This window comes from Neoarius graeffei, chromosome 23 (assembly GCF_027579695.1).
Source record: "Neoarius graeffei isolate fNeoGra1 chromosome 23, fNeoGra1.pri, whole genome shotgun sequence".
NCBI lineage: Eukaryota > Metazoa > Chordata > Actinopteri > Siluriformes > Ariidae > Neoarius > Neoarius graeffei.
Window position 1 is genome coordinate 52,963,638 of NC_083591.1, and position 23,952 is coordinate 52,987,589.

At 40.8% G+C, this 23,952-nt stretch overlaps 1 protein-coding gene across 1 annotated transcript in view; it reads left to right on the forward strand.

The window, feature by feature from the left end:
* The first annotated feature begins 1,420 nt into the window (after positions 1-1,420).
* hecw1b (HECT, C2 and WW domain containing E3 ubiquitin protein ligase 1b) overlaps positions 1,421-23,952 on the forward strand; it is a 103,257-nt gene continuing 80,725 nt past the window's right edge. The window contains exons 1-3 of the mRNA XM_060905432.1: positions 1,421-1,549; positions 15,952-16,282; positions 16,661-16,768. Coding sequence (XP_060761415.1) covers positions 1,421-1,549; positions 15,952-16,282; positions 16,661-16,768 — 568 coding nt within the window. The remainder of the gene's footprint in view (positions 1,550-15,951; positions 16,283-16,660; positions 16,769-23,952) is intronic.

Here is a 23,952-nt window from a genome sequence, read left to right on the forward strand (position 1 = left end):
TCTTAATGTACGTTCACGCCAGCATCTGAAAGAAGTTTTTCGTTTTGTTTGGAAGTTTCAATTTCAGTGACAGAATGATGGCGTGACAGAGCGATCATGAGATATTTATTAGCTTGGTCCTTTCCTTTGTATATAACATAACATCTTTTCTTCTCGCTTTCCGTTACTGTAGTCGGTCTTTCACGTTTCATTTGCATCCTCCATTTTTCTCTCCTGTTTCAAATTTGTATCCCACAATGCCTTGCGCAAACAGGGAAAGCCCATCACGTGATGCATGACGTAGTATCTTGTATTGGGTCATGATGAAGCAGGAAAAAATAGCAGAGAATTTAGGGCCACACGGCTCTAAATTCATTAATTGTTCTATTAAAAAAACTAATAAAATTGGAAGTCTGTGATTCGAATTCAGTAGCTTTCGGTCCACTAAACAAAAATAATTGGGTGTCGGGGAAAATTCTTTTTATGACCTACACTTGAACAATCTGAAAGGCAGTCTAGCTTTAATGTTTGTTAAATAGGCTGTGGTGCTGATTTTGGGGAGAGTGGGGTCAGTTGTAAGTCATCAGTAATCAGTTGCTCCAGTCAAAGCAAACTACAGCTACGGTATAAATGTTTTATTTATGCTACTTTCTAACTACAGGAGATCATACTGAAATAAGGAAATCCATGCGAAATTACTAAACCCTTTGTCAGGGTTCCCGCTGGCGCTCGTCCCGCTCGTCATTGACGAACATAATCCATCAGTGATGAAAAGAAAATTACTAGCAATCATCATAGTGACGGATATATTTGTCATCTTTATCATCATCATACGTAAGTCATCTTTTCTAGAAATCTCTCCACAAATCCCTTCGTTTGTTGAAATCCAACCCCAGTGAAGAGATGGCGGGAGGCCAGTGTATAAACAATGAGCACGTGCTTGTGACCAATAAAAATCGTTCATATATAATGATCAAATGAGCGCCGGCACGGTGGTGTAGTGGTTAGCGCTGTCGCCTCACAGCAAGAAGGTCCTGGGTTTGAGCCCAGCGGCCGGCGAGGGCCTTTCTGTGTGGAGTTTGCATGTTCTCCCCGTGTCCGTGTGGGTTTCCTCCGGGTGCTCCGGTTTCCCCCACAGTCCAAAGACATGCAGGTTAGGCTAATTGGTGGCTCTAAATTGACCGTAGGTGTGAATGTGAGTGTGAATGGTTGTCTGTGTCTGTGTGTCAGCCCTGTGATGACCTGGTGACTTGTCCAGGGTGTACCCCGCCTCTCGCCCATAGTCAGCTGGGATAGGCTCCAGCTTGCCTGCGACCCTGTAGAACAGGATAAAGCGGCTAGAGATAATGGATGGATGGATGAGCACCAAGCTTTTGACCAATCGCAGTTCATCTTAATCGGCCTGGTGAGGTGGTGGAATTATCTCTGCGTGAACCAAACAATGGCGCAGTCTAAACTGATGAAGTTTTTGGGCGGGGCTTCTTCAAGCACTGAAGATGATTTAAGGGCTGGAACAAGCACAGGGGAGACACGCTCAGAGCCTCGACTGTCCCCGAGCACATCGGACAGTGTTAGTAATATGGGGTCAGTAAGAAAAAAAACCCCCGCCAAAGTGAAAGTGTTGTCAGCCAGCAAGCAACTGAAGGGAGCTCTGTTTCGGGGGCGTGGCGTATTGAGTTCCCATGGCGAACGTATGATGTAAAACATAGTGTCATTCTGTGTTTGGTTCATAAATCGATGGGAAATTCGGATTCTTTCACTCTTGGTTGTTCCAAGACTCTTCTCGACTCTGTTCAATTGTAAATCAAGTTTTGTGTTGAAGTAAAGGCTAAAAGGAGTCCTAATATCTCTTTTGAATAATTCCGTCTTAAAATAACCTTCAGTACGCTCAAACTAAAAAGTGGAGAATATTTTTTAGAACCCGGGGGAACGCTGCTTTGTAGCTAAGTGTGATTTTCTCACCTTTTAGGTCACGCTATGCAGGCAGAGCATCTTTCAGTGGCACTGGGATTTTCAATTTTCACTTTTGCTTCTAGAACTTCACTTGTGGTTCAGATACCGTACATGTACCGTATATTTTAGATCAGGAAAGCCTGTACATTTTGTAATGTCAACATTTCACCCATATTGTAATGAAATGGCTGGATTAAAGACCACTCGAGCTGTCTGTGGATCGTGAATAAGATTTCGAGCTGCCGATTGAAAGCTGTTTGATAGAGAATTGGTTGTTGAATACGCGAAAAAGTGATGTGTGCATGTGTGTGTGTGGTGCTGCTGCGTTTTATAGGTCGGAGAGAGAGAGATGCTCAGCCATTCTGTCCACACATGCTTTAAATATGCATGGAGTCATGAGTCACACAGGGAATTAGATACTGGTGAGATACTGGTGACAGCAAGGCGCTGCACTTTTCACTGAAATAAAGACTGTAGGAAAGAAAAGGAGGGCGACAGAAACAGGGAAACAGGGATGGAGAGATAATGGAGAGACAGAGAGAGTGGATTAAGCAATGTGAGGTTAATAAACGAGGGCACTTGTATTGACACTGAGCAGCCAGCTTGTAGAAGTCTCCGTTTCCGCCTACTTTTTTAACGTTTGATCGAGTTGGTTTTGTGCTACAGTGAAACGGATGTACAGGACATACGTTCAGATTGTAAACAACAACAATAATATAAATACTACCCGTGAATACATAATGTATGAATGAAGAAAAAACATTCAGTGACTATTTCAGCGCTAGATCTGTTGAATCAAGAGCAACAATAAAACTCCAGTTTGTCAATTGCTGTGATTGATGATGTGATTACTACAACACGATGACACTAGAGTAGGATTTCCAAGAGCTGGTTAAGGTGCAGTATTTCATTCCAGCCAATCAGGACTCACATCTGGTTCCACCTGTTTACCAGTCGATCAGGTAGTAGGTGTGTCTGCTGCTTAGCTACAAATTTAGAGCATGACGGATATTAGGATATTATTCTATTCACATTCACTGGATATGAGCAATCTCACGCTTTGATTGGCTACTCTGCTACTAGGATATCAGCTCATATACCGTAAGTAGAGAGAAACAAAATGGCAGCGCGTGTTGCTGAACCAACCGAGGACGAAATAAAAACTTGACTCGAAAACAGAACCCCAAAAATTATCAGGTGTTTAAAAGAAACAGAAATGGCTAAAAGAATATATATTTTTCTCCCGTAATATCTCCTGTTCCACACTCCAGCCCAGTTGGTAGCGGTAATGCACCTTTAAGTTGGTTTGCCAACCACCAAAAAAACCCTAAAGAAGAAGAAGAAGAAGAAAAGCCCCCTAAAAAAACCCCGCCAACAAAATATGGAATGAAAGTATTTGATGGTAAGAACGTAGGGTTTTTTTTCAAGAATTATTATTATTATAATAGCATTTTTCACCGGTCATTTCGCCGGTTTATTTACATTCTAAGCGGAAATTATTTTGTCGGACGTTTTGTATCAAGTTTTTATTTATTGAATTTGCAAAAAATAAAACTAAAAATGCTCTGTTTTTCAAAATCCAGTGAGTGTGGATAGAATAAAACAGTTATTCCACTCAATCTGGTTGTACATGGCTTATAGATAACTATCAGCTCATGTATGACTCAATTTCGTGGAATAACTGTTAAATAGTATATTAGTATAAATCTTGAATCTTCAGTCTTGCTGGAAGCTCTATAGTCTCACTAAGACTCCTCAGTACCTGGCTGAGGAACTCCCAGCAGGCCGTGTGCCAGTTCCTCTTGCACTCTGTGTCTATACGAGTAATGAACCTTTGTGACAGGAAACACGGGAGTATGTTAAGTGAGGCTTAACACAGTCTGTTCCTGGATGCTGAATGATCATAATTAATTTATCAGGGCCTGGTGTGATTGTGATGCGCTGTCGTAAAGCCTCTATTATGCTTGTACATACAAACCGCCCACAGTTGATTACAGCATGGGATCTGGAAATGGAAGAGAGGGATAAAATGTGTAAATAAATACAGGGGTGAAATTTGTCCAATTCAGAATTCACATCGATGTATGGGTTCATTCAAAGTGGATTCTGTTATTGTTTACATTTGTTGATTTTTCACGTGTAGTTTGGCTCTACTTGTCCACATATGATGATCTTCGTCCTTCAGGGTTGAAGATGACCATGACTTCAATTTGGTGGGTGGCGGTTGTGGGTCCTGAGGTGACTGATGAGGCCAATCCGGGTTTTGAAGGTACGCCCATATGTTGACATTCCACGTGCCAAGGTTGAGTACCTTCACTGTCTTTTTGGTGTATTTCGACTGCTTAGTGAGATCCCCACCAGCCGTGGTTTACTGACCAGGGTGAGGTGAGGCAGGCTATGTTTGGGGCACCATTTCTAGCCCCTTCCTCTATGGAGGTGAGCAGAGCGAATCCTAAACAGAGCTGCTCAGACACCCAAGGGGCTGCCGAACTCCGCTGCTGCTTCATTCCAGCAGAGAGCGACCCTATGCCCTGGGCCACCTGTGTGCAAGTTCATTACTACAGCTTCCAGTGTTTCTGCACCTGCTGCTTCGCCACTTGCCCATCGCTGCAGGACTTGAATTTAAGTCATGACTTGCGCATGGGGCGGCACGGTGGTGTAGTGGTTAGCGCTGTCGCCTCACAGCAAGAAGGTCCGGGTTCGAGCCCCGTGGCCGGCGAGGGCCTTTCTGTGTGGAGTTTGCATGTTCTCCCCGTGTCCGCGTGGGTTTCCTCTGGGTGCTCCGGTTTCCCCCACAGTCCAAAGACATGCAGGTTAGGTTAACTGGTGACTCTAAATTGACCGTAGGTGTGAATGTGAGTGTGAATGGTTGTCTGTGTCTATGTGTCAGCCCTGTGATGACCTGGCGACTTGTCCAGGGTGTACCCCGCCTTTCGCCCGTAGTCAGCTGGGATAGGCTCCAGCTTGCCTGCGACCCTGTAGAACAGGATAAAGCGGCTAGAGATAATGAGATGAGATGAGACTTGCGCATGACTTGGATTAGAGTGAGGGAGAGTTGTGCAGCCGTCAGCCTCACTCTCTCGTTCTGACCTAACTGGGTTCATGGGCAAGACAGAATCAAGACGGCTGGAGCTAGGTCGGAATGCAGCGGATGGCCAACAGTGTTCTACGTGTTGCGCTGTGCCCTGATCGTGCTCCACAAACACTTTGCTGGGTCCGCCTTCCTGCCCATTTAACCATCAGGTGGTGGTCTCCTCCACGTAGTCTGCCGAGTCCAGTCTTCGGTCGTAACCCTGATCGGGGGGGTGAGGGGTTGCTAGTGCTTACTTAAGGCACCACCCCAGGATAGTGGAGGGAAGGAGACGCCTTACTACTCCATTGCATGGCGGTCAAGGACGGCACATGCCCACTGCCCTAAAATACCCCACTTTACTTGTCGTCGTAGCATGAAGCATCACTGCATATCAGTCCTGCCGTTTTTCTGACGCTTTTATCCTAAAATTTCCCAAACCTTTCCTAAGCATCCTTACGGGAGTGGTCTCTTTTCCAGGATGACCCCACCTGTCGACAGGGCATCAGGGTTCACTGAAAGGTTTGATGTAGATGAAAATGGTGGAAATCATATGCCAAGGCGTTCACACTCACCAGACTCAAACACTTATAGGAGATTTTGGAATGACGTACAAGTCAGCACTCTCCATCACCATCATCAAAACACCATCTGTCTGTCTTTTGGAAGATATTCATTCCTCCAGAACAGTTCCAGAGACTTGTGGAATATGTTGCGAGCCACATTGAAGCTATTCAGGCAGATTGTGGTGGCACGACACTTTACTAAGAGACTTTATATTAGGTTTTCCTTTAATTTGTCACATATCTGTAGGTTGAAAAAATGTCAGAGTGAGATGTTTACATTTCAGCCAGAGGAAAAGATTTTAATACAGCTTTTTGAAGATGGCTGTTGTGGACAGACATAAGATGTCAAGCCAAAAAAGATGTTTATTTAGGAGACAGAAAATGGACCAGACTTGCTAGGCTAGTCCAGTATTTTTATTTATTTATTTATTTATTTTGTTAAATGTGGCTAAGAAATGTGTACATTTGAGGCAATTTGACGATTCCTTGAACATTTCTGTTCCAGTTCAAATGCTTGTTTTTCTGCTGGAAACGAGAGTATGGAAGTATGGAGATGCTGTGCACCTTTACATTGTGGATATTCTCTAGCTTGTGGCCGGAAAAGTACACGTAAGATATTCAGTAACCCATAAACTGAGCATTTAAGACTAAAAATAGACAAATAATGTTTTTTTGTTGGACAAATGGAGTCAGGACAGACTGTCGCACTAATGGATCTCCTTTTTAGATCTGTAGTATGAGAACTAAGTTGCTCACTAATTTATGTCTCGTACTGTAGCAGTGATCTGAAATGCGATTACTCTGAGCGGGCGTATATTAAGTTGATGTTTAAAGTCAAATGTGTGCAGTGAAATATCGACAGGAAATACAGGAAAAAAGTGTACGAATGAAGCGCAAAACATAAGGTAGCTAGCTAACTGGATCTGGATCGCTGTACAGTATACAAGTACACGATTATGAAGATTCAGGTACAATAGGGGTACAATGTTATGTCATTTTGGCTCCGTTGAAAATGAATAAGGTTAACGGACATACATGACTACCTTTGGTCAAATCCTGTATACTAATCAGTATTACATCTCTGTACTAAAGTGCTTTATGATTACATTTGTGCGTTCCATGTCTCACACGCAGGCTCTGCTGATCTCAGTCAGACTGTAACCCCTGATGTATGTATGTGTGTGTGTGTGTGTGTGTGTGTGTTTGGCGTCCTGCTGGTAGTGTTGCTGACTCTGAGCAGTGTTATGGCCACTGCTATAACCCCCACCTCACCTCATCCTCTGCCTGCTGCTTGCTGCAATGTGTCACCTTGTGAAGTCTCTACAGTGTCCCGGCAGTGTGTCACTGACGAACAGTCCATGATATGATATAGTTTAGCCGTTTGTACTTAACAGTGCAGTCTAGTTTTGTGTACAGATTATTTTATATTATATAGACACGGGTGTTTGACTGCGAAATACACCACTTGTATTTTTCATACGAGCTCCATCTGGGACGTGGAGAACCAAAACTGTGACATAAATCTCTATATGTCACTCCTGATTAAATCGATGAATTGTTTTGATAAATTTGGGTACTTTTTGTTTGTGAATGTGTCTGTATAATAAAAAGAAAACCACATGTTAGCTGAATGGAATATATCTTATATACCATGAAAAAAGGCGGCACGGTGGTGTAGTGGTTAGCGCTGTCGCCTCACAGCAAGAAGGTCCTGGGTTCGAGGCCCGTGGCCGGCGAGGGCCTTTCTGTGTGGAGTTTGCATGTTCTCCCCGTGTCCGCGTGGGTTTCCTCCGGGTGCTCCGGTTTCCCCCACAGTCCAAAGACATGCAGGTTAGGTTAACTGGTGACTCTAAATTGAGCGTAGGTGTGAATGTGAGTGTGAATGGTTGTCTGTGTCTATGTGTCAGCCCTGTGATGACCTGGCGACTTGTCCAGGGTGTACCCCGCCTTTCGCCCGTAGTCAGCTGGGATAGGCTCCAGCTTGCCTGCGACCCTGTAGAACAGGATAAAGCGGCTAGAGATAATGAGATGAGATGAGAATTTCATTATAATTTTTCTCTTCTAATTCTAATTTGGCCTCATTTTCTATCAAATTTGCTTCGGAAATGAAAGGGTTACTGTCCTGAAAACATTTAAATCAAGTTATCCAGTGAGATTTGTTTGTTTGTTGTGTCTAGGCTGAGAAGAGTTTAGAGCTACTCACTCATTGGTTAGGACTTCATTGCCGGGACAGAAGGCCATGGCAGTGTATGTTTATGTAAGAAGTGACAGATGAATTAACCAATCAGATTTTGATTTATAGTGGGAGGGACCAAAAATGTATCACCCTCGGCCTTCTTGAAGGCCAATGCGAGCTTGACCGCAAGTCGGCGCCATCAGCGCAGCAGTGAAGTCACCTTCCAGCCAGTGTAGCATTCATCAGTGGTGCTAGTGAATGCTAGTATAGCGGTCAAGCCAGTGCTATCGAGAGCTACAGGCTAACGACCGAGAAACTAAGATTTCTGTCTCCATACTCTTCTTCCACGCTGCATGCTTGCTACAGTATTTTTCACTCAGACTTACACTACCTTTCAAAAGTTTGGGGTCACCCAGACAATTTTGTGTTTTCCATGAAAAGTCACACTTTTATTTACCACCATAAGTTGTAAAATGAATAGAAAATATAGTCAAGACATTTTTCTGGCCATTTTGAGCATTTAATCGACCCCACAAATGTGATGCTCCAGAAACTCAATCAAGTCCCAGCTCTAATAGTAACGGTTTGCTACTGCTTGTAAATATGCATGAAGAATATCTAATGAAGTTTTGGTAGCCTTTCAGGTGTTCAACGTGTCTTTCTCTTTCCCGGCAGACAAAGAAATGTTTGCCGCATTAGCTCCGACATGTGACGTCATGTCTTGACAACCATGCAATATCGTAAACCATATTCAACGCTCATTCTTCATTGGGTAGAGTAATGTAATACACATAGGCTAAGCGATATGCTAACAATATTGCATGCTATCAAACCAAATGAATGAAACCTGCTAGAAGGGAATAGAACACGTTTTTATTGCATCAAAAAAGTGTCCTGGATGTATAATAATTCCTGATATTTCACTCCAGTGACATCACTCCCAGTGATTTCCCCCTGACTAGACGTGCGATGTCAAAATGGCAAACCGGTTCAAAATTAAAATTCTTTTGATTAACTTTTTTTTTTGTGTGGATGTGTCCATATAATATAAAGAACATTACATGGTGGCACGAAGATATGAAGTTTATCTTCTTGTGTTGAAAAATATTTTCACTCATTCGCTTATGTCACTTTCTGATTTTTTTTTCTGTCCATTGTATGCACCAGAATTAAATGAACTTAAAAATATTTTAAACATTTCAAACATTGGCTAACCCTTTTCTAAATACATTAAACTAGCTAGTTAGTGAATGTACATCAGTTAAACATAAATAGCTAGCTTCAGAAAATATTACATAGGCTACACCTTGCCAACTAACACTACACCAAGTAGCTCAACCAGACAAATATGAGTATGGCGACTCAAATTGGCTGCTGCATCATGTAACTCCTACCTTTTCAGTTAAAACAGCCAATTACCTTATTGATTGAGATGTAACCAGAAAACACACGGCCTATCAGATTCTTATGCGGATGTATTTGCAGATATACAGCTTTGCTTTATTAGTTATCAAGACACACAGTTTCGCTGCAACCTGAATTTTTTTTTTTTGACATAGCTGCCAAGATGGCTGCTGAATGAGACTTTACTGGCTAAACATGCATAGATAAACAGCTAGCTAGTTGACTAGCTACTAGACTGCTATTAGGTTATGAATTAAAGAGAGATGGGTTGCTTTAGGATTGTGGGTAGTGCAGCACTTCTCCAAGACTTGTGGCTTCAGGAGCATCATTTCACAATTCTTGTGGAAATTTTTACCATTGCAAACTTTGTTGGAGGAGGCTATGTTTTCCTTTGTTTGTTCCCAATGTAACTCAAAAAGTAGTGAATGGATTTCGATGAAATTTGGAGGAAAGGTGAGCCATGGACCAAGAAACAATTGGTCCAATTGATTTTGAACGGACAGATCAACATCGATGGCACTAATGGAACTAATAAAGGAAATCACAAAATGTATAGACAATAAAAAAATAGCAATTGGAGTATTTGTGGACCTAAAAAAAGCATTTGATACCATTAATCACAGTATATTATTAAGTAAACTAGAAAAGTGTGGTGTTAGGGGAGTTGGGTGGAGTTGGCTGTCGAGCTATCTAAGAAACAGGCAACAGTTTGTGCAGATAGGTGACCATAAATCTGATTTCATGAACATTACATGCGGGGTACCACAGGGGTCAATATTAGGTCCGAAATTATTCATAATATATATCAATGACATATGTAGAATTTCGCAAGTACTGAAATTTTTGTTTGCAGATGACACCAATATTTTTTGTTCCGGTGAGGATTTGCAGCAGACTTTGGAGACAATCACAACTGAAATAAATAAACTAAAACTATGGTTTGACAAAAATAAATTATCATTAAATCTAAGCAAAACAAAGGTCATGTTGTTTGGGAGACACAAAATAGATTGTAATGTAGAATTGATAATAGACAATACTAAGATACAACCCCGATTCCAAAAAAGTTGGGACAAAGTACAAATTGTAAATAAAAACAGAATGCAATAATTTACAAATCTCAAAAACTGATATTGTATTCACAATAGAACATAGACAACATATCAAATGTCGAAAGTGAGACATTTTGAAATTTCATGCCAAATATTGGCTCATTTGAAATTTCATGACAGCAGCACATCTCAAAAAAGTTGGGACAGGGGCAATAAGAGGCTGGAAAAGTTAAAGGTACAAAAAAGGAACACCTGGAGGACCAAATTGCAACTCATTAGGTCAATTGGCAATAGGTCATTAACATGACTGGGTATAAAAAGAGCATCTTGGAGTGGCAGCGGCTCTCAGAAGTAAAGATGGGAAGAGGATCACCAATCCCCCTAATTCTGCGCCAACAAATAGTGGAGCAATATCAGAAAGGAGTTCGACAGTGTAAAATTGCAAAGAGTTTGAACATATCATCATCTACAGTGCATAATATCATCAAAAGATTCAGAGAATCTGGAAGAATCTCTGTGCGTAAGGGTCAAGGCCGGAAAACCATACTGGGTGCCCGTGATCTTCGGGCCCTTAGACGGCACTGCATCACATACAGGCATGCTTCTGTATTGGAAATCACAAAATGGGCTCAGGAATATTTCCAGAGAACGTTATCTGTGAACACAATTCACCGTGCCATCCGCCGTTGTCAGCTAAAACTCTATAGTTCAAAGAAGAAGCCGTATCTAAACATGATCCAGAAGCGCAGACGTCTTCTCTGGGCCAAGGCTCATGTAAAATGGACTGTGGCAAAGTGGAAAACTGTTCTGTGGTCAGGCGAATCAAAATTTGAAGTTCTTTATGGAAATCAGGGACGCCGTGTCATTCGGACTAAAGAGGAGAAGGACGACCCAAGTTGTTATCAGCGCTCAGTTCAGAAGCCTGCATCTCTGATGGTATGGGGTTGCATTAGTGCGTGTGGCATGGGCAGCTTACACATCTGGAAAGACACCATCAATGCTGAAAGGTATATCCAGGTTCTAGAGCAACATATGCTCCCATCCAGAGGACGTCTCTTTCAGGGAAGACCTTGCATTTTCCAACATGACAATGCCAAACCACATACTGCATCAATTACAGCATCATGGCTGCGTAGAAGAAGGGTCCGGGTACTGAACTGGCCAGCCTGCAGTCCAGATCTTTCACCCGTAGAAAACATTTGGCACATCATAAAACGGAAGATACGACAAAAAAGACCTAAGACAGTTGAGCAACTAGAATCCTACATTAGACAAGAATGGGTTAACATTCCTATCCCTAAACTTGAGCAACTTGTCTCCTCAGTCCCCAGACGTTTACAGACTGTTGTAAAGAGAAAAGGGGATGTCTCACAGTGGTAAACATGGCCTTGTCCCAACTTTTTTGAGATGTGTTGTTGTCATGAAATTTAAAATCACCTAATTTTTCTCTTTAAATGATACATTTTCTCAGTTTAAACATTTGATATGTCATCTATGTTCTATTCTGAATAAAATATGGAATTTTGAAACTTCCGCATCATTGCATTCCGTTTTTATTTACAATTTGTACTTTGTCCCAACTTTTTTGGAATCGGGGTTGTAGAAATGGTACAGGAAATTAAATTTCTTGGTGTGATTTTGGATCATAAAGTCTGCTGGAAACCTCATGTAGGATACGTACGAGCAAAACTGGCAAAGTGCTCGGCAGTTCTGTGGAAAACAAAACATATTCTTGATTGCAAATCTTTGCATACTCTATATTACTCATTATTTTTGCCATATCTGATTTACTGTGTCGAAGTCTGGGGAGACACCTACAAAACCACTCTGCAGCCGATATGTACAATACAGAAAAGAGCAATAAGGACAATAAACAAAACGGGATGCAGAGATCACACAAACTCACTATTCATAAAATCACACATGTTGAAATTTATGGATCTGGTCAAATTCAGAACAGCACAAATAATGTACAAAGCGAGAAATAATCTATTGCCGAAAAATATACAAGGAATGTTTAGTGAGAGAGAGGGGGGATATAATCTAAGGGGAGACCTAAATTTTAAAAAACCAAAGGTTCGAACAAATATGAAAAACATGTGCGTATCGAGCTGTGGGGTGACTTTATGGAACAGACTGGAGGCAGAAATAAAACAAAGTGTAAATATAAATCTGTTTAAAAAAAGGTACAAAAAAATATTTTTAAACAAGTATATAGAAGGGGCGGCACGGTGGTGTAGTGGTTAGCGCTGTCGCCTCACAGCAAGAAGGTCCTGGGTTCGAGCCCCGGGGCCGGCGGGGGCCTTTCTGTGCGGAGTTTGCATGTTCTCCCCGTGTCCGCGTGGGTTTCCTCCGGGTGCTCCGGTTTCCCCCACAGTCCAAAGACATGCAGGTTAGGTTAACTGGTGACTCTAAATTGACCGTAGGTGTGAATGCGAGTGTGAATGGTTGTCTGTGTCTATGTGTCAGCCCTGTGATGACCTGGCGACTTGTCCAGGGTGTACCCCGCCTTTCGCCCGTAGTCAGCTGGGATAGGCTCCAGCTTGCCTGCGACCCTGTAGAAGGATAAAGTGGCTAGAGATAATGAGATGAGATAAGAAGTATGTAGAAGAGGAAGTATGTCAACGGAGGATGATGAGGGATAAATAGAATAGGGTTGATTGTTATATTAGAACTAACTTAGTATATGGTATATATGGTATATATTTATTTATGGGGATAGTTTATATCTTCATATTTACAGGGATAGGTATGTAGTAGATATTTATTTTTGTAATTATATATTTATATAGATATTTATGAAGTGTATATATGGTATATAGTATATATTTTTGTAATTATATATTTATATAGATATTTATGAAGTGTATATGAATGTAGTATATATTTAATTTTGTCATTAAATATTTATATAGATATTTATGAAGTATATATATATATATATATATATATATATATATATATATATATATATATATATATATATGGTATGTAGTATATATTTATTTTTGTAATTATATATTTATATAGATATTCATGAAGTGTATATATGGTATATATTTTTATAGGAGTATTAATGTAGTTTGGATTTTGGGGTAGTTAAAAAGGGGTGGGAAATTAAAAAGTATTGTACTTCTTCCCACTCCTTTTTCAAACAATGTGTGGTGTATTGTAATGTCTTAGCTCTTTATCTTATTTCATTTATTCTTTTTTTCACTTTCTCGTTTTCTTTCTTTTGTATGTACAAATAGTTACATACATTTTTTATACATGTTCGAAAATAAAATAAATTCATTCATTCATTCATTTTGATGCAAATCCAGATATGTATGTGGATCCAAGATTATTTTGTCTCTTCCAAATATAACTCAAAAAGTAGTGAACGGATTTGGATGAAATTTGGTGTACAGCTTTAGTGTTATACCAGGTTCAAGTCATTTGATGTTGATAGTATGTAGCTTGGCCGAGGTATGCACTCTACTCTACCGAGTGCCCTTCTCATTACACATGAGGTTCGTTAATAATATTTGTCCTTTCCAAGCCTTCTTATGAAGCTTATTTTTAGCTCTTCTTCTGTACCAATTCTATTTCCTTCTAAAATGCATGGACCTTGATCAGTATGCTGGGTTTTCAATTCAGCCTTGATGGATGGAAAGGTCTCAGAAGTGGTCATGGACAATGCAGCGCATAAAGTGTGGTGTGATATGTACACAAATTGGCCCTAAGCCTATAGCGCGACATTCCCATCAATGCCCATCAAGGTCTCAGCCTATGTGCTCTATTCCTGCAGCTCTCACATTATCTTTCCTTCCTCACACTCCAACTGCAGATGCACAATCGACTTTTTGGCACTCACATAGCGTTAACCCTGGCAGGCAGACTCGCACATGTTATTGCACAGGGAGCCGGGAGCATGGAAGGAATTTGTATTTTAATATAGAAAGGTCAGGTGGTATTACTCCGATATGATGATCTCATTAGCCTGATTGTAAAAACTATATTCACGTCATTGAGTGTGAAGGCTAGCAAGGCAGATTGATTTAGTCCTTTGTGGATGTGAAGAGACATCCTGAATGGCGATTTTGAGTCTTTTAGGATTTCAAGGACCATTTAAAAGCACACTGAGAATCTTTTATCCAAAGAGCATGCTCTCTTTAAGACATTTTTTTTTTTTTGGCATGCTTTGTAAAGAGGTAGAGGATTGGCAAGGACTTGCTTCATGGTGAGTCATCACTGTATACCCCTACGCATACTCATTCTGCAGGCTGCACAATGGAAAGACGTGTCTTCTTCTTCTTCTTCTTCTTCTGTTTCTTCTCTGCACCAGACGCAAGGATGGGAGTATGCCAGGCGCAACTGAAAATTATTAATACGACGTGCTAATGTGCGATTGCACCGTGGGAATGCAATCGTGCTACTCAGTGTCTCCTGCCATTCATTGAATTTTTTTCTCTGCGTTAGCATTCCTAAGCGAAATATTCCTTTCAAATTTGAATCGAATTGGCAGAACAAGAAGAAATTAAGTCACAGAAGGCGAAGAAGACAGTTTACTCCGAGCATCCAGGCGGAGCAGATGAAGACGAGGAGAGAAATAGTGTAACATAGCCGAGAGAGCGCTTGAGGCTCAGATACAGAGCAAGCAGTTTATGCCACACTATACAGAGCCATGAAGACAGAAAGGCAGGCTGTGACTGACACATATATACACACACAGAATCTGAAAGCTGCTTCATCAGACAGACGGACGAATGAGAGGAAAGAGCAGGACAGCTATTTAAAGGTCTCCAGAAGTGTGTGGATTGAAAGAGTGTGTGTGTTTTTAACGGATGCTTGATGCAGCACAAAGCACAGCCTGGTCCCCTCACCTCCCTCCCTTTACTGTCTTTCCTTTGTGTTATGTCTGACTCGAGTAAAGCAGCATTTTTCTCCAGAGAGGATTGGAGCGATTTCCTTCACCTCCTATTTAAGCGTCTTCGTCTCTTCACGACCGAAAAAAGATTTCCATCCCAAAGATTTCTATAATTTCTGTAATCAAACCAGGGTATTTTTCTTTTTTACTTTGTATTGCGCTTTTAACAGGAGGCATTCTCATAAAGCAGCTTCACTGAAATTTGGATGTAAATTTAGATAGAGAGAGAGAGAAGACAGATTATTCGGAATACTCTGATCAGTTTCAAAACTGATTCAACTGAAAAACAACAAAAAAAACAACCAGAAATAATCTACTTCACTTGTGATTTGTATTCAGCAAACAGACTAATACGAGAAAAGGTGCCCTGAAACACTTGCTCTCTGCCTGAGTACTGCAGTCTACATTATTTCTGATACCAAATCATTATGGATTCAATCGGTATTTGAAGGAACAGGCAAGCCTCAGCTCCACAGGGGCAAAAGAGATTAAAGTTCCAGGAATAGCACGTATAGTAAAAGGGGATATTGGGGATAGTGAGCATATTAGAATAATTTGGATTTGTAATAGCCTTATTAGTTTTACATAATCTCAAGTGGACAGTGTGAGAAAAGACATCACAGAAATAGGAAAAGCACAATTAGTGGACTCACATTGAGAAATACTTTAGCCCAAGCCACTGGGATCAGTTTTTAGTCTGTAAAATAGTCCTAGTCCCGTCTTCATTGCTGTCAAACACGAAACGGGTGAACACAATAGGGTAACAAACCAATGACAGGAAAGGGGCGGAGACAGGTTCCGTATACTTCTCTTACCACCTCCTCTATCTCTTCCCTCATTAGAACTTGTACCAGAACCGCTTTCTCGGGCTGGCGGCCATGGCCTCGCCGTCTCGTTCGTCCCAGGCCCGGCGCCGGAGCAAAGACCCTATCCGGCACAGCTTCAACCCGGAGCACTTCCCCAGTGTAGACTTCCAGAACGGCGAGCCTGAGGAGCTGGCAGCTGCCCTGCCGCGTTCCACCAGCGATACGGACCTGGTGACATCACACAGCCGCTCCACACTGACCGCCAGCACGTCCCACTATGCCATTGGCCAATCGGTGGACATCACACTTACCTGGGACATCAAGGAGGAGGTTGATGCCGGAGATTGGATTGGAATGTATCTTATTGGTGAGTGATGAAAAATCGAGAGATGTGAAGAAAGCAGACTGGATTTGGCTGTCTATAAGGAACGGTAAATCTGTTTCATGCCCTCTCTCTCTCTCTCTTTAATCCCTCACTCTTCTATCACACTGTCTCCCTGTTTCTTTGGGCCTGTGTGAACGACTGAGATTGGATTGAATCCAATACAAACACAAATCCATTAATCATTTGTTATCACATGCCTAGCCAACACAGACTCCAGCAACTGGCTGTATTATAAATAAAAACGAATTGTTTGCTGGAAAAAAACGTCCTTGAAATTAGGGACCCACATCATCATTACATCGTTTTCCTCAGAGAGGTATGCTACAGTATGTTGGTACAGATTCTTTTTGTCTTTTTCAGATGAAGGGCTATCGGAGAACTTTATGGACTATAAGAACCGCGGGGTGAATGGCTCTCACAAAGGCCAGATTGTGTGGAAGATTGAAGCCAATTCTTACTTTGTTGAACGTAAGTGAATTGTCTTTCATGCACACAATGTTCAGTATATTTTACAGTAGGCCTCTTTTTGAGGTCTACTTTTGAGGCCTACTTTGACCAAAGCAACATGCTCATCCCACACAATCACCATCATCTTCATAACCTGGAGACTTAGTGCTGACAGATTTGCTTTGGATCAGCATATTTAATTCTACAGTCTTCACAAGCAAGTAATTCACATCCAATCAGTGCATCAGAGCCTCTAAACATCATTGACATGTCAATGTGACATGCAGGCCTGCGGAAGGATGATAAGCGTTTGATCTTGATGCGCTATTACCCAAGCATAAAGACCACAGGACATTACTTTGTTCTACACATAGCTGCCATGGAAACAAACACACCATGTCCACTCACACAGTTTGCTCTGAGCAGTCGACGTTGAGTACCGAGTGCTCTAATACACTTGAGTGTGGCTGGCTTTTTTTAATGCCTGTCTTGCAGCTGGGGTCCACATTTCATTCCATACATACACATGATCCCTCTGTAGCACAGTGCAATACCTCATTAGACGTGCTTTTGTGCAGTGAGAGCAGCTCTGAGCAGGAGTGCCTTAAGAGCCATAGACAGAAATGTTGGTGTTTCTTTGTGTACATACGATATGGGTATCTTCAATTAGTAACCATTTATCCTGGTGAGGATCGCGGTAGATCCTGAGTCTATCCTCAGAACACTGGGCATGAGGCGGGAATACACCTTGGATGGGATTCCTGTCCATCGCATTGAAATTCATATATATTAGTATATGTTGGTGTGTCTTTATGTACATATGATATGGATATCTTCAATTAGTAACCATTTATCCTGGTGAGGATCGTGGTAGATCCCGAGTCTATCCTCAGAACACTGGGCATGAGGTGGGAATACACCTTGGATGGGATTCCAGTCCATCGCATTGAAATTCGTAAATGCACATGAATGAGATAAAGTGACCATTTTTGAGGGAATTTTTAAAAATAATTTTCAAAATGTTCAATTTCTAAGATGATTTTTTTTAAGCCATATTAATTCAGTATTTGTCATTTTTTAATGCTATGCAGCTAGCTACCATGAATTCACCTGAAAGGATTTATATATATTTTTTAACTTAATACATTTTAATACCTTGGTAGCTATCTGGCTTAGAAGCGTACCTGACAAGATTTCTGAGCAGATCTATATATATATATTAGTGCTGTCAAGCGATTAAAATATTTAATCGCGATTAATGTCGCGACTGTCATAGTTAACTTGCGATTAATCGCAATTTAATCGCACATTTTTGTCACATGAAAAACCATTGTAATTCTCTTATCAGCATAAAAAAGTGAATGCGCTTGCTCACCGTTCGAACTACGGGGGTACTCGGGGGATCCGAGATCCCCTGAAACAGACATGAGATCCCTTGAAAACATGATTTGGGAAATGTTGGGGGGGGTCTCTAAAATATTGGCAAAATGATGTTTATTGACATAGCAATCGTGTGTAACGGGAAGCATTTGCATATCCGAAGTGAGCGCGCGATGGAGAGCCGTGCTCTGAGACAAGCGCAAGCACCCCCCCAAGGGAAAATAAGGGACCCCCCCGAAAATATCGGCATAGTTCGAACACTGGTTGTACCAATGTTTTTTTTTTTATTGCAGAGCATAACACGTCTTGTCACAGCCACTGCAAAGTGGGACTGGAGCCGCCGATGGGAAAACGAAACCTAAGCCGAGCACCGTGGCTCTTCGGGGGAGGGCAGAGGACTCTGGCTGTGCGGGGCGTGGCATCATGTCACAGAGCGTTAATCTCGCGATAAAAAAATTATCGCCGTTAAAAGTTAAAATTGAGTCAAGTTAACGCGTTAATAATGCGACATTTTTGACAGCACTAATATATATATATATATATATATATATATATATATATATATATATATATATAAATAAATAAAATGTGTTTATTTTTAAACCTTTTACCATAACTGCTAGTTCTATCTAGCTGGCTAACTTATCAATATTTCTGAGAGTATTTCTAAATGATATTCCTAAATGTTCATAGTTGTTACAAACGAGAAAATAAGCTAATCTCACACGTTTGAGAAAACCTTCTCTCTTTTGTAATCTCCAATGCTAATTCTGACCAGCTAGCTAACCTAAGTTAACCTGACAGGATTTCTGAGAGGATTTTTCATAATCCGTACTTCTAAAGCTAGCTAACATGAGCTAATTTATTATTTTTATTATTATTATTATTATTTTAAATTTTTTCGCTAGCTACTGGCGAACAAAAGCTGACAGGATTTCTGTGAGGACTTTGAAATCATTTAAAAATGTTGGTCTTCTAATGATAGTTAGCTAGCTAACATGGGAATTCCTGACAGGATTTCTGAGAAGATTTTTGTCATAATCCTTCTAATGCTAGCTAACATGAGCTAATTAACAATCTCTAAAAGGAATTTAAAGTCATATTCAGAAAATGTTTATAATTTTTCTAGCTAGCTGCTGGCTAACAGAAGCTGACAGGATTTCTAAAGGGACATTTAAGTCATTAAAAAATGCTAGTCTGCTAATGATACAGACTTCTAATGGTAGTTAGCTAGCTCACATGGGAATTCCTGACAGGATTTCTGAGAGGATTTTTCATAATCCTTACATAGGGTGACCAGATTTCCCTAGTCTGAAACCGGGACACTTTTGCGTGCGACCATGCTCGCGCACGCACACCTTTTTTTTTACGTAAACGTGACACTCAGAGAGGTGCTCTTATCATTTTGTTGAAGCTCACATTTATCAACATCTCACATGAAATAAAACAAACAGGCATTTTGTTATCTAGTAGCATAGTGGTATACAGATCAGTTAAATTATGGTCAGACAACAGATTTTGTAATGGCTGAGAATAGACCAGGCTATGTCCATAGGCCAAATTTAAACTGATTTATTTTACCTGTTTGTGAGAACACCAAGAAGAATGCATATGCACATGTAGGCTATATCTCTAAAATTGTACGCACTATAGCATGAACTTAAAAAGTAGATATGTGACCTCAACATAGCCTAGGTCAGAATCAACCTTACTAACCATTCCCCACAACTGAATGAATAAAGCAAGAAGATGTGTACAAAAGTGAACACTTTAATGGAAGGTGCTGTTTAATGGAAGGAAGCTGTTCAACACAGCAATATGGCCAAACTGTCAGAATGGTATGTTAAACAGAAACAAAAAAGAGACAAGTGATTTGAGAATATATACTACGGAAGCCGAGAGAGGCCCTTCATATAATCCTTTTTTTTATTCACCTTGTTATCCCGAGATAACGACATAATTAATTCAGGATCTCGAGAAAACAACACAACTAATTCGAGATCTCGAGAAAACAAAACAATTATTCCGTGATCTCGAGAAAACAAAACAATTATTTCATGATCTCGAGTAAACAGCTGAGAAATGGTTCATTCAGGTGCGCCAAGAGACTTGTGATATGCTGACTTTGGGGCTATTTCTCATTCTGTATAGACGCAACTGGCCTGGCTTCGTCTCTACCGACGGAGATACAGTGATCCAGCTGAGATCATGAAATAATGGTTTTGTTTTCTCGAGATCTCGAATTAGTTGTGTTGTTTTCTCAAGATCCTGAATTAATTATGTCGTTATCTCGGGATAACAAGGTGAATAAAAAAAGATTATGTGAAGGGTCTCGCGGCTTCCGTAAATATACACTCAAACAAAACAGCAGTAAAGGAGGAGAGGGGCGACAGCCTGAGGAAAGCCCCCACAGGAGCGCACAGCATTTGCAACATAGGCTACCCAACTCAGTACAAGAACAAAGCACTTACAGTGTGTGCAGTAGGCTTCATGCGCATTGTTCTGCACCTCTCGGAGGAAGGGGTAGATGCCCTGTAAATCTTTGGAAAAGGTGTATTTTCTTTTCGGCATAATTGCTGCGGCATTACTGTTGCTAGCTGCTAGACAAAGAACATTTGCGCCAGTTAATGTTTATTTTATTGTTGCATGGCAACACGTTCTGTTGTCTGGAATAATGTGGCTAAATAAACACCCATGCCACAGGGCCAGGGGGCAGTAACCAGGAAAGTTTGCGATTCCTGTCAGTTCATCAAAATAGTAAATGCAGACATTTCTCTGCTAATGATTCCCACGCTGCTCAGTCGCAAATGTCGCGAGTGGCAAAAACCGGGACATATCCGTGTCCCGACAGACTTTTGTCAGGACTCGGGACACACAACCCCAAATTGGGACTGTCCCGGTAAAACCGGGACGTCTGGTCACCCTATCCTTACATCTATTGCGAGCTAACCAGAGCTAATTAACAGTCCCTAAAAGGAATTTAAAGTCATATTCAGAAAATATTTATTATTTTTTAGCTAGCTTCTGACCAAGAAAGCCTGACAAGATTTCTGAGAGGATTTTAAGTAATTTTAAAAAATGCTAGTCATCTTATGATACACACTTCTAATGAAAGTTAGCTAGCTAACATGGGAATTCCTGACAAGATTTCTGAGAGGATCTTTTATAATGCTTACTTCTAAAGCTAGCAAACATGAACTAATTAATAGAATCTCTAAAAGAATTTTAAAATGATATTCAGAAATATCAGCAGCTAGCTAAAAAATGTTTATAATGTTTTAGCTAGCTGCTGGCTAACAAAAGTTGACAGGATTTCTGAGAGGATTTTATGTCATATTTCTACACGTTTGCCATATTCATCGCCACTCAAACTATCTGTCCAATCTAAGCTAAAATATGTTGACAGGAACCTTCATTGGTAATGCTAGCCAACCAGCTAATATATGTATAAAAAAAACACCTTGACATGATTTCTCAAATAATTTTAAAGCTATATTCATAAAGATTCACTGATAAATCTAGCTAGCTAGTTAATACTAACCAATGTGACACGATTTCTCAGAGGAATATTCATAAAATTCACTGCTAAGGCAGTGTCACGCAGCTAAAATGAGCTAGCATGGCAGGATATCCAATAAATATTTACCACTCTAAATCCTAAAACTATTTCTGAGCACTGTTTAAGGGGTTCAAAGATGTGTCTGCAGTCTACAGACAGATGATTCAGTACATTTCACATCTGTGTTTATCTCAGTAATGCATAATGTACGTTTATTTGAATTCTCTTAAATAAATAATGTCACCAATAATAATGGTGGTTGCGTCTTAGCTGTGCTATGCTAGCGTCAGTATGACGCTGCAGAAAAGCAGGCCGTCACAACAGCTGCTTTAGCGCTACGACAGCGATTTATCATCCCCATATGGCACGTTGCGGGGAGAACGTGCAGCTCTGTGTGTTGCAACACACTGCTGCGTTACGGTTATGTGAGAGACTAGTAGGTTAACCGACGACTATGTCTCTAATGCAGGAGTTTGCATTGGGCGTGCCACGTGAGGGGAAACGCTCTGTGAGCTCTGAATCTCCTCCACAGCTCTGTTTTCCTCTGGTTATCGGTGTAAAGTGGAGTTTATAGAGATGGGGAGAGAAAGAAAGAAAGAAAGAAAGAAAGAAAGAAAGAAAGAAAGAAAGAGTCGATACTGACCACATGCCACCTGCTTTGGTCCTATCAATCAGCCATATTGCTAACAGGAAGTGCTCCTGTTGGCAGTCTTCAGCAGTGTAGAATTAATGAAACTATAAAGAAATCTATTTAAAGGTGTGTGCGTGTGTGTGTGAGAGAAAGAGAGAGAATACAGAGGCTAATTTTAGCCACAACACTCAGCATTTTGTCCATAAAAAACACTGCCCTTGTTCGAACTCATGCCAGTGTTTTGTTGACTGTGTTTAAAAAAGAATTCTGGTGGTTTTACACTGATTTGTTTAGGCCGATTAAGGGCAAAGTACAAAGTTGTAGGACGCTCTTCAGAAATCTCAAACAGGACCATGTCACATCAGTAGACTGTCCTCTGTTACACACTTGACTGACGGTTCTGATGATTTCTACGCTTTACATAAGTGATACCCTTTCTATCCCAGTGCTTCTGAAGCTTTGGTAACACTTTGTGATAGGGTCCACAAGTTAGCATATATTAATACATAAGTAATGCTTTCATACTGTTTCTAATCTTTAGCACATCAGGAAATCATGAAGCATACAGTGGTGCTTGAAAGTTTGTGAACGCTTTAGAATTTTCCATATTTCTGCATAGCTGTGACCAAAAACAACATCAGATTTTCACACAAGTCCTAAAAGTAGATAAAGAGAACCCAGTTAAACAAATGAGACAAAAATATTATACTTGGTTATTTATTTATTGAGGAAAATGAGCCAATATTACATATCTGTGAGTGGCAAAAGTATGTGAACCTCTAAGATTAGCAGTTAATTTGAAGGTGAAATTAGAGTCAGGTGTTTTCAATCAATGGGATGACAATCAGGTGTGAGTGGGCACCCTGTTTTATTTAAAGAACAGGGATCTGTCAAAGTCTGATCTTCACAACACATGTTTGTGGAAGTGTATCATGGCACGAACAAAGGAGATTTCTGAGGACCTCAGAAAAAGTGTTGTTGATGCTCATCAGGCTGGAAAAGATTATAAAACCATCTCTAAAGAGTTTGGACTCCACCAATCCACAGTCAGACAGATTGTGTACAAATGGAGGAAATTCAAGACCATTGTTACCTTCCCCAGGAGTGGTCGACCAGCAAAGATCACTCCAAGAGCAAGGCGTGTAATAATCGGCGAGGTCACAAAGGACCCCAGGGTAACTTCTAAGCAACTAAAGGCCTCTCTCACATTGGCTAATGTTAATGTTCATGAGTCCACCATCAGGAGAACACTGAACAACAATGGTGTGCATGGCAGGGTTGCAAGGAGAAAGCCACTGCTCTCCAAAAAGAACATTGCTGCTCATCTGCAGTTTGCTAAAGATCACGTGGACAAGCCAGAAGGCTATTGGAAAAATGTTTTGTGGAAGGATGAGACCAAAATAGAACTTTTTGGTTTAAATGAGAAGCGTTATGTTTGGAGAAAGGAAAACACTGCATTCCAGCATTGGAACCTTATTCCATCTGTGAAACATGGTGGTGGTAGTATCATGGTTTGGGCCTGTTTTGCTTCATCTGGGCCAGGACAGCTTGCCATCATTGATGGAACAATGAATTCTGAATTATACCAGCGAATTCTAAAGGAAAATGTCAGGACATCTGTCCATGAACTGAATC